Below are 12,894 nucleotides of genomic sequence, written 5' to 3' on the forward strand. Positions count from 1 at the left end.
GGGGGGGCGGGGGGGGGGGGGGGGGGGGGGGGGGGGGTGGGGGGGGGGGGGGGGGGGGGGGGGGGGGGGGGGGGGGGGGGGGGGGGGGGGGGGGGGGTGGTGATCAAGATTTCATGGGGGAGGGCCGCGGTAGGGCGAGTTGCCGTGGCGACGCATCAGCGAACGGGAGTACAGGTCCAGCGTCCGCTCGCGTCCTCCCTGTGTGAGTTTGTGGGAGAACGATTAACACTTCGTGTCCGTCGTGCTGTTGAGAAGGGAGGATAAAGGCATTAAATAAGCGTTTCAAAAGCGTTAGGCAAGCTAGCCAATTCTTTTGTTTTTTTATGCATGAACAGCACAGAGCTGCTTACTTGGTGTGTGCTTGGCACCTGCCCTGCCGTAGGTTTATTTTCGGAGGGCTGTAGAATTTTTAACAAACACTGTAAACACTGTCTAAATGCTGTGTAAATGTGGTGTAAACACGGTGTAAACACTGTGTAAATGTGGCATAAACATGGTGTAGACGCTGTGTAAATGCAGTGTAAACGCTGTGTAAATGCAGCCTAATCGTGGCGTAAACACGAGGTATCCGTGAAGCGGGCTCCTCTGCCGTTCGTATGACATCACACCCTCCCTACACTGCTGATTGGCTGTCCTCCTAGCCTATCAGCCGGGGGGGGGGGGGGGGGGTATCAGTGCCCTACACCTCGTCTACAAAAGCTGTAACGTAGTGGTGTATTGGTGAGTGTGGAGTGCCAAGTTTTCCTAGAAGAACGCGACCTCCCTCCTGCCAGTAAACACGCCTGTGCTGGGAAATCATTTAATTTCGGCGTCGTCCTCCAGCAGCAGCGCCCCTGAGCCTGCAGGCAGAATGACGCACGATAGAGAGGGAACTCACCGTCACCAAACACGCCTCAAAAAAGACCTCGGGAATACGAACGTACCTCAGGGCACCCATAAAAACACCTTTAAAAGTTTTTTTTTGTCATCTGAGTGATTTTACAGTCTCAATAGGCTCTAACTCAGGTACAGAAAAGAAGGTGCCTCCCTTCTAAGAAGGGGACATTTTGAAAATGAGGAGTGTTTTTGTGCTGCCAGGAGAGGTGATTCTGAGGATAGGTCCCTGGCGGATCCTCTCTGTCGCCATGACGTAGTTTCCTTTCTTTTTTAAGCGTGAGGAAGAGGGGGAAAGTTCTGCCTGTCAGGGAGGAAACCGTTAGAAAGTGCCGGAGAGAGACTGTCTGACACGTTTGGGGCTCTGAATCCTGAGTCCTGCGCTCTGCGTAGAATGTCCCAGAATGCTCTCTGGTCAGGGGAGAGCGGGTGCAGCTGCGAGCCAAATGGGTTCCTGTAAACCCCATAATGGGGGTAAGCCAAGTATGATCTAAATGTTCAGCCTTCGGAGAGACGGGGAGCAAGGAAGAGAGGGGAGAAGAGGGGGGGGGAGAGGAGGAGAGAGGGAGAGAGTTCGAAAGAGAGTGGGAGAGCAACAGAGAGGGGGGAGAGTGTGGGATGCAGAAGAGAGAGAGAGAGCAGGGGAGTGAGCGAGTGAACAAGAAATGAGAAATTTGGCTAAGCTCCGTACTTTGCAGTTTTTTAAGGTCTCACTTTGTTTTCGAACGGGCCCCGTAAAAACGTGCTCTCAGCCGCCCTGTTTAATCGCCCTGTCCCCCGCGGGACGTTTATTAATGACTTAATTTGCGACGGGGACGCGTTTGAGCGTTTCCGCTGAAGTGCGTCTCGGTCGAGCGATTCCTGTCACGGAGGGACGCTTGTAGCAGGCAATGACATCACCGCTGGTCTGTGCGGGATTCGCGTTGGCACAGTGTTAGCACAACGTTAGCGCATCTTTAGCACAGCGTTAGCGCATCTTTAGCACAGCGTTAGTGCGGCATTAGAACAGCGTTAGCGCAGTGTTGGCACAGTGTTAGCACAGCGTTAGCACATCTTTAGCACAGCGTTAGCGCATCTTTAGCACAGCGTTAGCGCAGCCTCAGCGCAGTGTTGGCACAGTGTTAGCGCAGCGTTAGCACAACGTTAGCGCAGCATTAGCACAGCGCTAGCACAGCGTAATGTAATGTTAGCGCAGCATAAGCGCTAAGTTAGCGCATCGTTAGCGAAGTCCCCCAGACGGGAGCGTGGCAGAGCGCCGGGCCCTGGGCTGAGGGATGACAGATCTCTGGACCTCAGCGTGAAGGTATGCGCTCGTCTGCATCCCTGGAAACTTCCCTTCAGCTCCAGATAGCGGGAGAGGCGCACGTCACTAAGAGCATAAATAATGCAGTCTTTAGACAGGGGAAAAAAGGTCATTTTGGATAGCAGAAGAGGTTCACATCACCTCTAAGGGCCTAAATAAAGCAGTTAATTAAATGATCTCTGATGGAGCTGGAGCTGTTGTTGTCTGGCTGTGGCTGTGTGATGTCTGCTGATCAGCTGGGCCTTAAACCTGGATGCCTTTGATTTATGCATCCAAATTACATTTAGGATTGAGTGCAGGTCTGTTCTGTGCTGTGTAGTTGTGTACTGGGCTGTACTGGGCTGTGTTGGGCTGTGCAGCTGTGTGCTGTTTTATTATGTGCTGTGTTGGCTGTGCTGGTCTGTGCTGTGTAGTTGTGTGCTGGTTTATTATGTGCTGTGTTGGCTGTGTTGTGCTGGTGTGTGCTGTGCAGCTGTGTGCTGGTTTATTCTGTGCTGTGCTGGGCTGTGCTGTGTTCTGATGGTCTGAGATGAAAGCTTTTCTCATGACGATGACCTCAGGAAGTAATATTTCCTGCCGGTGGCTACAGCCCATGTTTATGTGGCTTTATTTGCTTTTCTAACTGAGCGATGAAGTCAGCAGTGGAGTTATGAGAGCGTGACTCCGCCATGACCCCGCCGTGACCCTGCCGTACGGGAGCGGCCAGGAAGCAGCGGACATGTTGCGTCAGAAACGGACACACCCCCCCCGCCCCCCCCCCCCCCCCCCCACTTCCTGTATCGCTCCACTGCAGCTCTGTGGGAGGGAACCCCGCTGGGTCACCGGCACCCAAAACCCCTCACCAAGCCCCCCAAAACACTGGTGTGAAGCACAGCGCTGAGCCCCCTACTGAGCAGATAGAGCAGTGCCGCCCAATCACGTGCCGTGGAGAGCATGCAGGTTTTCATTCCAACCAATCACCACACCTGCTGATTTCACCCTAGGTCCTAAACGGCGACGCTGCGTTGGCTAGCCTCTGATGTTTTGCACGTCTAACCCGTGTGCAGGAGGGGTCAGTGCACTGGGAGGGTTCTCCTGGAATGGGGCCTGAGGTGTCAGCAGGATGAGAGTCAGCTCACGAGTCGGGACATCTCCTTCTCTCCTGAGTCCCGCGGAACCCTCCGCCAACTGCTCACAGTTCTGTGCTAAATCACCGAGTTAATCTTGCTGTCTTAACATCAAAGTGTAAATGAAGCAATTACTCTTGTTAAAAGGTCATCTCGACCCGGACCTAATGCTTTGTGTTCTTGCTTGATAAAAGACAAGAGAGACACGTCATATGTGTTTGATGTCAGGGAGTGGGGGGGGCGGGGGGGTCACATGATAATTTGCACAGTGTTTTTCTTGGGTTGTCTCCCTGCTCCATGGCCCAGACCTCCTCCGTGTGTGCTGACCATTTATTCTTAATGAAAAGAAAACCTTCGCTTATCCGTCCAGTCTGGAACACAGCACTCAGCACAGTCAAGACGTCTCCGTTTGATCTGCGTTTCTCTCTGAAGTTGAAATAAATAACATTTTGTGGAGAATGAAGCTTCTCCAGGGCAGCCTATTTTATGGTATGAGGTCACAAATATGCGATTAGAATATACTTAACTGAACATTCTAATGCTGATGACGTAACAGTCACTGCTGGTAGTTGAAAGCAATGGAGTTCTAGAACGCTGGCTAAAAAGCCTGCTTATCAAGGGGTTAACCAGCCTTTTCTCTTCTGTGTATGAAGACCATTTTGAAAGCGGCACCAGGGGACAGGCAGTTGACCTCTATCCTCTGCCTGCCGCAAGGGCCGATTCTGTTTTTGCTGATGAATCACTCAGAATGTGTTTTTCAAGATGGCTGCCAGAGTTTCCATTTCTGATGCAGCTGAGGACGTACGCAGGAGTTAAAAGATCTCTTTGACTTTGACCAGGTGCCTAAAATAAGGTTTATTTGGTTCTCTTCTTTGAGAGAATTGCAAGCAGGTGTTTGAGGACTGAGAAAGAGCAGTCAAGTAGTTCTGCAACACCGCACCCAATTAAAGGCGTAGAAGCAACAGATCATTCTGAGAGAGATAGAGAGAGGGAGTGGGAGAGAGAGAGAGTGCCTTTGGGCCAGGCTGTAGAAGAGGAGAGATGTTGGATGAGGAGGGGGGGGGGGCGTGGAGTGTGGCAGTTCCTGCTTTGGGGCAACGGTCAGTAATGTTGCGTGATGACCGCACGCATTAGCAGACACAGGCTGTCCCACGGTGGGCATGGGAGTGCAGCTACAGCACAGTAGAGGACCGGCAACAGAACCCCCCTCTGGCAGGGATGGGAGAGGGAGGCCTCGTTGACCCCAAAAGAGGCGCAGGTACCTTATGCCATCGGTGAGCCGCTGACTACCAGTGTCTTGATGTGTATGAGGAGAGCAGCGCTACGGTGTGCTCTGGGTCTCTCTAAAGGCTCCTTGCTTGCCAAAGAAAGACGAGAGCAGGGATGTGTGTTCTGGGGCTGATGGATCCAGCTGTAGGGCCTTATTGCCATATCTCACTGTTAAAATAAAAGAAAAATTGTCACTACGCCATTTGTTCTGGAAAAAGCAAGATAAAAAAAGACCAAACTTAGAACTGGCTTAAAAAAATAAAAATACGAATAAGGGAAAAAACAAATCCTTTCTGTGAGGGAATGAGTCAAAATCTTGCTATTTTAACTCGAACTGCGTGTTATTTAAGCTCACACAACTTTAGGGAAAAAAAGTTTAAAAAAAAAAAAAGGAAGCCAAAATGGCAGTTGGTTTTTTAAATCCCATAATTCAGTGCAAAAGACTGATGACAGCCCTGCCAGCAGGCATACAGCGCCCACTGGTGGCCAGCTGTGGGTACAGCGGCTCACATGTCAGCATTTTGCAGGGCTCCTCTTGGGCGACCTGCTAGCAGGGGCCAGGGAGTGAGAGTGAGGCCCAGCTGTTTAGCAGGTAAACGGTGCTGCTAGCCGATCGCTCTCTGGCGCTAACGCCGGGCTAATGTGAGCTGGCGCTAACAGCGGGCTAATGTGAGCTGGCGCTAACAGCGGGCTAATGTGAGCTGGGGCTAACGGCGGGCTAATGTGAGCTGGGGCTAACGGCGGGCTAATGTGAGCTGGGGCTAACAGCGGGCTAATGTGAGCTGGCCCTAACGGCGGGCTAATGTGAGCTGGCCCTAACGGCGGGCTAATGTGAGCTGGGGCTAACGGCGGGCTAATGTGAGCTGGGGCTAACGGCGGGCTAATGTGAGCTGGGGCTAACGGCGGGCTAATGTGAGCTGGCCCTAACGGCGGGCTAATGTGAGCTGGGGCTAACGGCGGGCTAATGTGAGCTGGGGCTAACGGCGGGCTAATGTGAGCTGGGGCTAACGGCGGGCTAATGTGAGCTGGGGCTAACGGCGGGCTAATGTGAGCTGGCCCTAACGGCGGGCTAATGTGAGCTGGGGCTAACGGCGGGCTAATGTGAGCTGGGGCTAACGGCGGGCTAATGTGAGCTGGGGCTAACGGCGGGCTAATGTGAGCTGGGGCTAACGGCGGGCTAATGTGAGCTGGCGCTAACGGCGGGCTAATGTGAGCTGGGGCTAACGGCGGGCTAATGTGAGCTGGGGCTAACAGCGGGCTAATGTGAGCTGGCGCTAATGTGAGCTGGCGCGCGGCCGGTTCGCCTGATTTAGCGGAAAAAGCCGAAGCTGAGGACTCTGAGGTCAAGGTCCCCGCGAGTTCTCTCCGACTAGGGTTGCCAGGTGCCTGGTTATCCCCCGGGATGTCCGGCTTTCAAATGATTTGTCCAGGTCCGGTTTGTGTTCCCGGCCAGACAATACAATGTCCGGTCTGTGTAATTGATTGAAAATAATTTACTGTTAGTTTGTAACGAATGAACCGTGTGTCAGCCACCCTGGTCTGTGTGATCTGTTCCAATATCCCGCCCCCCCTCCCACCCCCCCCCAGTTTGTGACAGCACCTCCTGCCTCATTGGAGATTAAGCTTCCCGCCATGTTGTCCGGTTCTGAATAAATTCTAAATCTGGCAACCCGAGCTGTGACACGCCACGCCCTGGCCATGCTTGTTCCTGTCATTCATAGCTGCATGTGAAGGAAGCACTTCCTGCCTTCACAGAGCTCTGATCACATGACCCTCTGACATCGCTCGCTTTCCCTTCCCTGTTTAATCCAGTTTGATGTCCTGTGGGAGTGCGTATCCCAGCAACGCGCGGTCACTGAAGGCCGAGCGGGACAGTGCTGCCTCCGCGGGTTTCTAAAATAAACAGTCGATAACAAAATTGTTAAAATTAAACCAAATCTCATTTGCCCTGATCCTAAGTGAGGGTAATCAAACACATATTACTTTGGTATGTAATTTTTCAAAAATGAGCTGCATTAGCTCTGTCCAAAACTTAAAATTACAGCCAAGGTCAGATGCTGTTTTATCAGAGAGACATTTTTTTTCTATTTTAACTGGACAGCCTTTGTGAAAAATCAGTGCAAGGCCCTCATATTTCAGTGAATTTCAGATTTCAGAGCTGTGCCAAAGTACTTCTAAATTACAGATCTGGGCTGTTGAGTTTGGTGACACTGAACAGAAACCCAAGCCTGTAATGACAGGGCTTCTGTAATTACACTTCCAGCCAATCAGCAGGAGATCCAGCTGTGGTGACACCCCCCAGTTCTGTGTGAGGGGGGTTAATGGAGTGTGAGTCAGGGGGTTACGGGTGGGAGATGGGGGGGGGGGTACACACACATGGGGACAGATATGCCCAACAGTCCACCCACTCTGGGATAGATACTTAGACCCTCAGGCCCTAAACACACACTGGGATAGACACTAAACCCTTAGGCTCCAAACGCACTCTGGGATAGATACTAAACCCTTAGGCTCCAAACGCACTCTGGGATAGACACTAAACCCTTAGGCCCCAAACACACTCTGGGATAGATACACAACCCCTGAGGTTTTGTGTTGATTCATTCCAGACATTAATATTGCTGTGTCCCAAAACATTCTCAGATTTAAAATAAACCTCTTCTGGCACCAATATCCAGAACAAACTTTTCATTTCGTATCATTTTTTTGGTTTTGTTGAATATTCTGCAGTGTTTTCAAATTCCACCAGCCACTGAACAGTTAAAGCAGCTCAGATTCATATTTGGTAAAGTGCTGACTGCAGCTTCGTATGCCTGTCATTTTGGTTTGGAGCTGAATGATGCAACGGCTCAGAGCTGCATGTGTGTGTCCCTCATTGTGACATCATCTTAGGTGTGGCCCCTCTGCTTTGGCTCGGTTCACCTCAGTCTATTTCGTTGACCTTTTTCCACACAAGTACTGTAGTGTGCTGTGTGTGACTTGCTGATAAACCTAAACCAGTTACAGTCACAGCCTTATTGCCCCTGAATAGATAGTGTTGTTGTCACGACAGTAAAATTCAAATGTAGTGGCAGCTGGAGCTAGGGTTGCCAGTTTCCCAGTTTTTGACCAGAATGTCCGGTTTTCAGATTATTTATGCAGGTTTGGATCGTGGTCCCCATTAGGCGATATACTGTCATGTTTATTCGGAGCAATTGTTTGAAAAAATTTACCGTTAGCTTTTATTGAATTTGGCGATAGGAGGCACAAACCATGCACATGCACACACACACACACACACACACACACACACAGGCATACACACACACACACACACACATGCGCACACACACACACACAGGCATACACACAGACATACACACATGCACACACACACAGGCATACACACATGCACACACACACACACAGGCATGCACACATGCACACACACACACACAGGCATACACACATGCACACATGCACACACACACACACACACAGGCATACACACATGCACACATGCACACACATTTAGACTATGAGTCCCCATCACGGACCCCAGTGTCAGTTACCCCCTGAGGCAGAAGGGGCTCTCCAGTTCTAGCCAAATGTGCAGCCTGGCTACCAAGGCCAGACGGATATCAGGTCTGCGTGACACAGAACCTCCAAAACACTCTGAACCCCCAAAACTCCCTGTATTAGTAGCACTAACCACATACATGTCATGCATCCTACCAAGTCTGGTGAAATTGATTTCAGGAAATATGAGGATACACTTGGTCCTTGGAAGAGTAGGTTTTTTTGCCAGTGTTTTTTTTATTTATTCTAGCCGGTGTTCTAGAATTCTACTGCTTTCAGTCACCAGCAGTGATTGTTACATCCGCATTAGAACATTCAGTTAAGAACATTCTAATCACGTATTTTTTGTGACCTCACACCTTAAAGGGATGTCTGGGAGGCGATGCTTTGTTTCCGTTGGTGGAGCATGGGAAAGAAGTGCAGAAGCGCTGTCGGCGCAAACTGTTGCAGTTGATTTAAAATAAAAACTGTGCTCCATTACAGCCAACTGTACAGAATGGTAAATCTGTCAGGACGTTTCCATGTGAGGGAGGTGTTCTGTGGTAGAGACCCAGTCTCCAGCTGGCTTTCGTGCGATTTGCGGGAGTAAGGTAGCCACAGTTTAAATCTGGGAGACTCCCAGAGCTTCCGGGAGCTTCAGGCTGTCTGTGCATGTGCACCAGAAACACCAGGAAGACATTGAAGCTCCTTAAAAAAAGCTGAAAATCAAGTCAGAAATATACGCCATGGCTTAATGACTGGCTGAGAAGGTAGACTCTTGGGGTCCCCCTGTAACATTTCCCCCTCCACACACGTTCCTCACTGAGATCAGTTCCCATTTGCAAATACAGGCTTGTCTCACTGCAACAAACTGCCTCTGTTAGTTCTGAAGCAGGGCAGCACGTCTTCCTCTGAAGACACCTGCAGCCAGCAGCCACTGCTCTCCACCTGAGCTACTGCAGGTACTCACCTGGAGGACTGTGCATGTGACACTGTATGAGCAGCAAGCAGCATCTAAGCTGACCAGGGGGTCTGCTACTGCGCCACCAGCAGGCGGATATGGTTACTGCATTTGGACAGTCCTGTTCTTCTCTCACCTTCATCCATCTGCGCATTCATGCATGTTCTAAACCGCTTACTCCTGGTCAAGGTCAGTGGGTGGGTGGAGGGTGGAGGGTGGGGGGGATGGTGGAGCCTATCCCAGCATGCATTGGGTAAGAAGCTGGACTCCCTGGACAATCCATCGCGCATGCCGCTCACTCACTCATATCTAAGACAAATCAGAATCTCCAGTGTCTCTGGCCTGTGGGAGGAAACCGGAGTACCCCGAGGGGACCTGGAGAGAACATGCAAACTGTACGCACTCTACAGATCCCATAGGGAGGGAGCGGGGATGTTACTGCGCACTGTTTGGACTGAATCCCGTCACAATTTGTAGCACTGTGGGACTCCTGGCCACATTCGCCAAGGGCCTGGTCCAAGGCTGCCGTGGCGTGGGGGGTGGCATGTTGTCCCAGTCCCTGGAAGGGGGGGGGGGGGGGCAGTGCTCTGTGAACTTGTGGCAAATATTATTGTCCCAGGTCCCTGGGAATTTCACCTGGCGGATCTGGCATGCTCAGGATTGTCTCTGGATTGGAGGGCGTTTGGACGCAGCGGGTTTACAAAGTCACTTTTCATATAACACTTTTGTGCCCTGACATGATAAACCCTATGAGCTTAATTTAGCTTCCACGTTTATTCTGTCAAATATCAGATACGTGAGCAGCAGTGCAGGACAATCTTGGACAGTTTAAAGAAGTCAAATCGGGTTTGAGGAAACCCCAAACTAATGGCAGTTTATAGACCAGTGACACCGAAAACGAGCAGAATACCCAAAACCGAAAATGCTAAATATAATAACAGATTGTTTTTTTGTTTTGTTTGTTTGCGGGGCTGACTCACTCTGGGCTCCCTGGGATGTTTTGGGAACAGGGATTTCCCCGGAGGCAGACCCACGAGCCCGGTTTTTTTCGGTCTCCTCTCCGAAACGAGGAGTGTTTATTATTAGGGGTTCGAGGAGGCGTGCTGTAAAACGAGCGCTGTGCTGTGTGTGTGAGTGTGTGTGTGTGTGTGTGTGTGTGTGTGTGAACGAGAGCTCACAGCTGCCGGGACAGCGCGCCCGTGAGCTCCGGGGGAAAGACACGGTCCGCGCTCGAATTTCGACTGCGCAGCGATTCGGGCGGAACGCAGGAAGGGAACGCAGGACCTGCTTGGCGGTAGAACCCGGCGGTTCCGTAGAGCTGCGTGGGTTCTCTCTCGCGCGCGTGCGGTAAGTGGAGAGTTTGTGCTGCAGGTGGCTCGCATTAGAGTCGATGAGGAAAGCGTTACTCCGTCCGTCTCTGTGCTTTAGTCCTGCAGAAACAGGAAATGCTGGCGCTCTGCCCTTGTTTATCTCAGGCAAGGCCTCTCTGGAGTAGCGCTGAAGAGTCTTCTCTCTGTTTCCCTTTCTTTCTCTCTACTCTCTCCTGCTCTTTCTCTTTCTCCCTGTTCCACTTTCTTTCTCTCTATTCTATCCTGCTCTTTCTCTCTTTTTCTCCCGTTTCCCATTTCTTTCTCTCTACTTTCTCCTGCTCTTCCTCTCTCTCCTCTCCCTCTGTTTTCTCTTTCTTTCTCTCCCTCTCCTCTCTCTCTCTCTCTCTCTCTCTCTCTCTCTCTCTCTGCTGCCTCAGTCTCTAAAGGCATCTTGAAGACACCGCATTAATCACTTGCTTGGACAGAAAAGGGGGAAATGCTCATATAGAATAAACAAGTAAGATAAAATAAAAACAGAATGTACCATAAGAAAGGCACGGATGAAAGGGGGAAACACAGAGAGAAAGATGGGTTGACTGCCTGCCCTGAAGGCTAAGTTAAGCTAAGCGGTTCTATCTGTGCACAGATAGCACAGGCTGTCCTGTGACTGCACTGGATTCTTTCCTGCGTCCTGGGAGTTCAGCGCACTGGAGCAGCGATCGACAGCACAGCTGGGAATGTTTCAGTGGCTTTTAAGCGCTCGGAAACACCGCGATAAAAAAGCTACGTCTAATTAAAAGTCAACCCGCGCTTGAGACCACAAATTCCGTCTGTTTATCTACATTGCGGTTGCTTTGTCAAGCACGACGTTCGACATTTACTGGAACATCAAGCAAAAAAAAAAAGGCAACCCAAGAATGTCATCATCGCCACGGTGTTAAAAAATAATTGGTCACTGAAAAATATGTTTTAAAAAAACGCTGAGCGTGTCTTAGGGTTTATCTGCACGAAACATAGGCTACCGTTAAAACATGATTTTGGAGGCGACAGCGGCTTGGAGTCTGACTCGGTTTTAAACGGAGGGGCCTATGTTTAGTGTTTCAATGGTGTTGGTTACCGTGTACATTTATCCCATTCCGCCTCCTCTGACAATGTACAGACTTCCATTCTTACTGCATGAGGTCACGGGAGTGTCGGAAGCTCGAGAGCGGAATCGCGATCATCCCCGTTAATAGTTGACAGCAGAGGGCTCCGCGTGCTGGCATCGTGAGGGCGTTCTCGTTGCACGGTAACTCGTCGCGTGCGTGCGTGCGGCGCTCGCAGATGCAGAATGTCTCCGGAAGTCAAGCACGAGCTTATCACCGTACATGAAATAGTCTCCCGGGGGCAATTTCCTTTCCAGTTGTTTCTGTGGATCAGTTAATTCTGAACAGATTGTTATTTTAACAGCACAAAAAAACAGTTAATTTGCTTTTGTCTGCGCTCTTCTGCGTGGGAATAAGGCTGCTTTTATATGTACTTGTTTCAGATTTGGCTAAACGTCTAAAGTCTTATCTTCAGTGATCAATTTCAGTTCTGTTTCCAGACCCCTCCGCACTTTAAGTCATAGCAGACATCATCTAAATATTAATGGGACAAATATGTACAATGGAACAGATTAAATCCAGCTGTTTCTATGTGCACAACCTAAGTCATTTTGTTTGTGCCAGTTGCCATTAGAATATTCAGTGGAAGATGGCACATTTCAAGAACCTCCCTTAACTGAAAACATTTGCTTGCCCTTTGCAAGGCAAAGTTGTCATGCCTAATTTCCCTTCCAGGTGTTATTGGTAAGTTTGCTTTCATCATAACTTTTGGTATTGACATAGGAAACAGGAAGTATTTATATGCCCCCAGGAAGCACCCCCCAACCCCCCCTCCCCCCGTTTTCCAAGTGGTGGGATGTGGTCAGCTTGCAGTCCAACAGGTTTCTGAGTCTGTGTAAAAACAGTGCTGTGATGCCCTCATATTCAAAAACACAATTTTCCACTTTCTACATTAAGTACAAAGCAGGGGTTGAAACGCACGTAGCTGAGCATGTTTTTTTTGTGTGTGTTTTTATGTTGATTTTAGCGTATGAAATGGGACATCAAAGTCAGTTCCTGTTTTAACAGTCAGTTGAAAGTCTAAATGTGGACTAGGTTCTGTTCAGGGTGGACATGTTACAGAAACTCGCTCCATCGGTTCCAGGGCGAAAAAATGTGATGTTGGACTTCGTTCTGCCCGCAACCCTTCCAGAGGTTTTTGTAGAGGATTTTTTTCAACATATGTTTTCAGGCAGGATCTCAGATGCATATTCATGTCTGGATATATTTGGCCATTTTAAGAATAGGTTTTTTTGGAATGTTTTTTTTTTTTCCCCCAGAATTCTTAGTCAGTGTTCTGTAACGCGGTTGCTTTCAGTCACCAGTAGTGATTGTGACATCAGCATTAGAATGTTCAGTTAAGAACATTCTAATCACATATTTGTGAATTTTACACCTCAAAGGAGTGAAA

The 12,894-nt window shown here is 49.8% G+C and overlaps 1 protein-coding gene across 5 annotated transcripts in view; it reads left to right on the top strand.

The window, feature by feature from the left end:
- Positions 1-12,894, top strand: part of LOC118216618 (septin-9-like) — an 81,142-nt gene that overhangs the window by 39,837 nt on the left and 28,411 nt on the right. The window contains exon 1 of one of the 5 annotated variants that reach the window (XM_035397965.1): positions 4,420-4,540. The exons of 3 other annotated variants lie outside the window; for them this stretch is intronic. In XM_035397965.1, the coding sequence (XP_035253856.1) occupies positions 4,501-4,540 (40 nt within the window). In that variant the 5' untranslated portion in view covers positions 4,420-4,500. Of the gene's footprint in view, positions 1-4,419; positions 4,541-10,188; positions 10,397-12,894 lie in introns of those variants that run through there. One more of the 5 variants, XM_035397966.1, reaches the window with a different exon arrangement.

Source organism: Anguilla anguilla, chromosome 17 (genome assembly GCF_013347855.1).
Source record: "Anguilla anguilla isolate fAngAng1 chromosome 17, fAngAng1.pri, whole genome shotgun sequence".
NCBI lineage: Eukaryota > Metazoa > Chordata > Actinopteri > Anguilliformes > Anguillidae > Anguilla > Anguilla anguilla.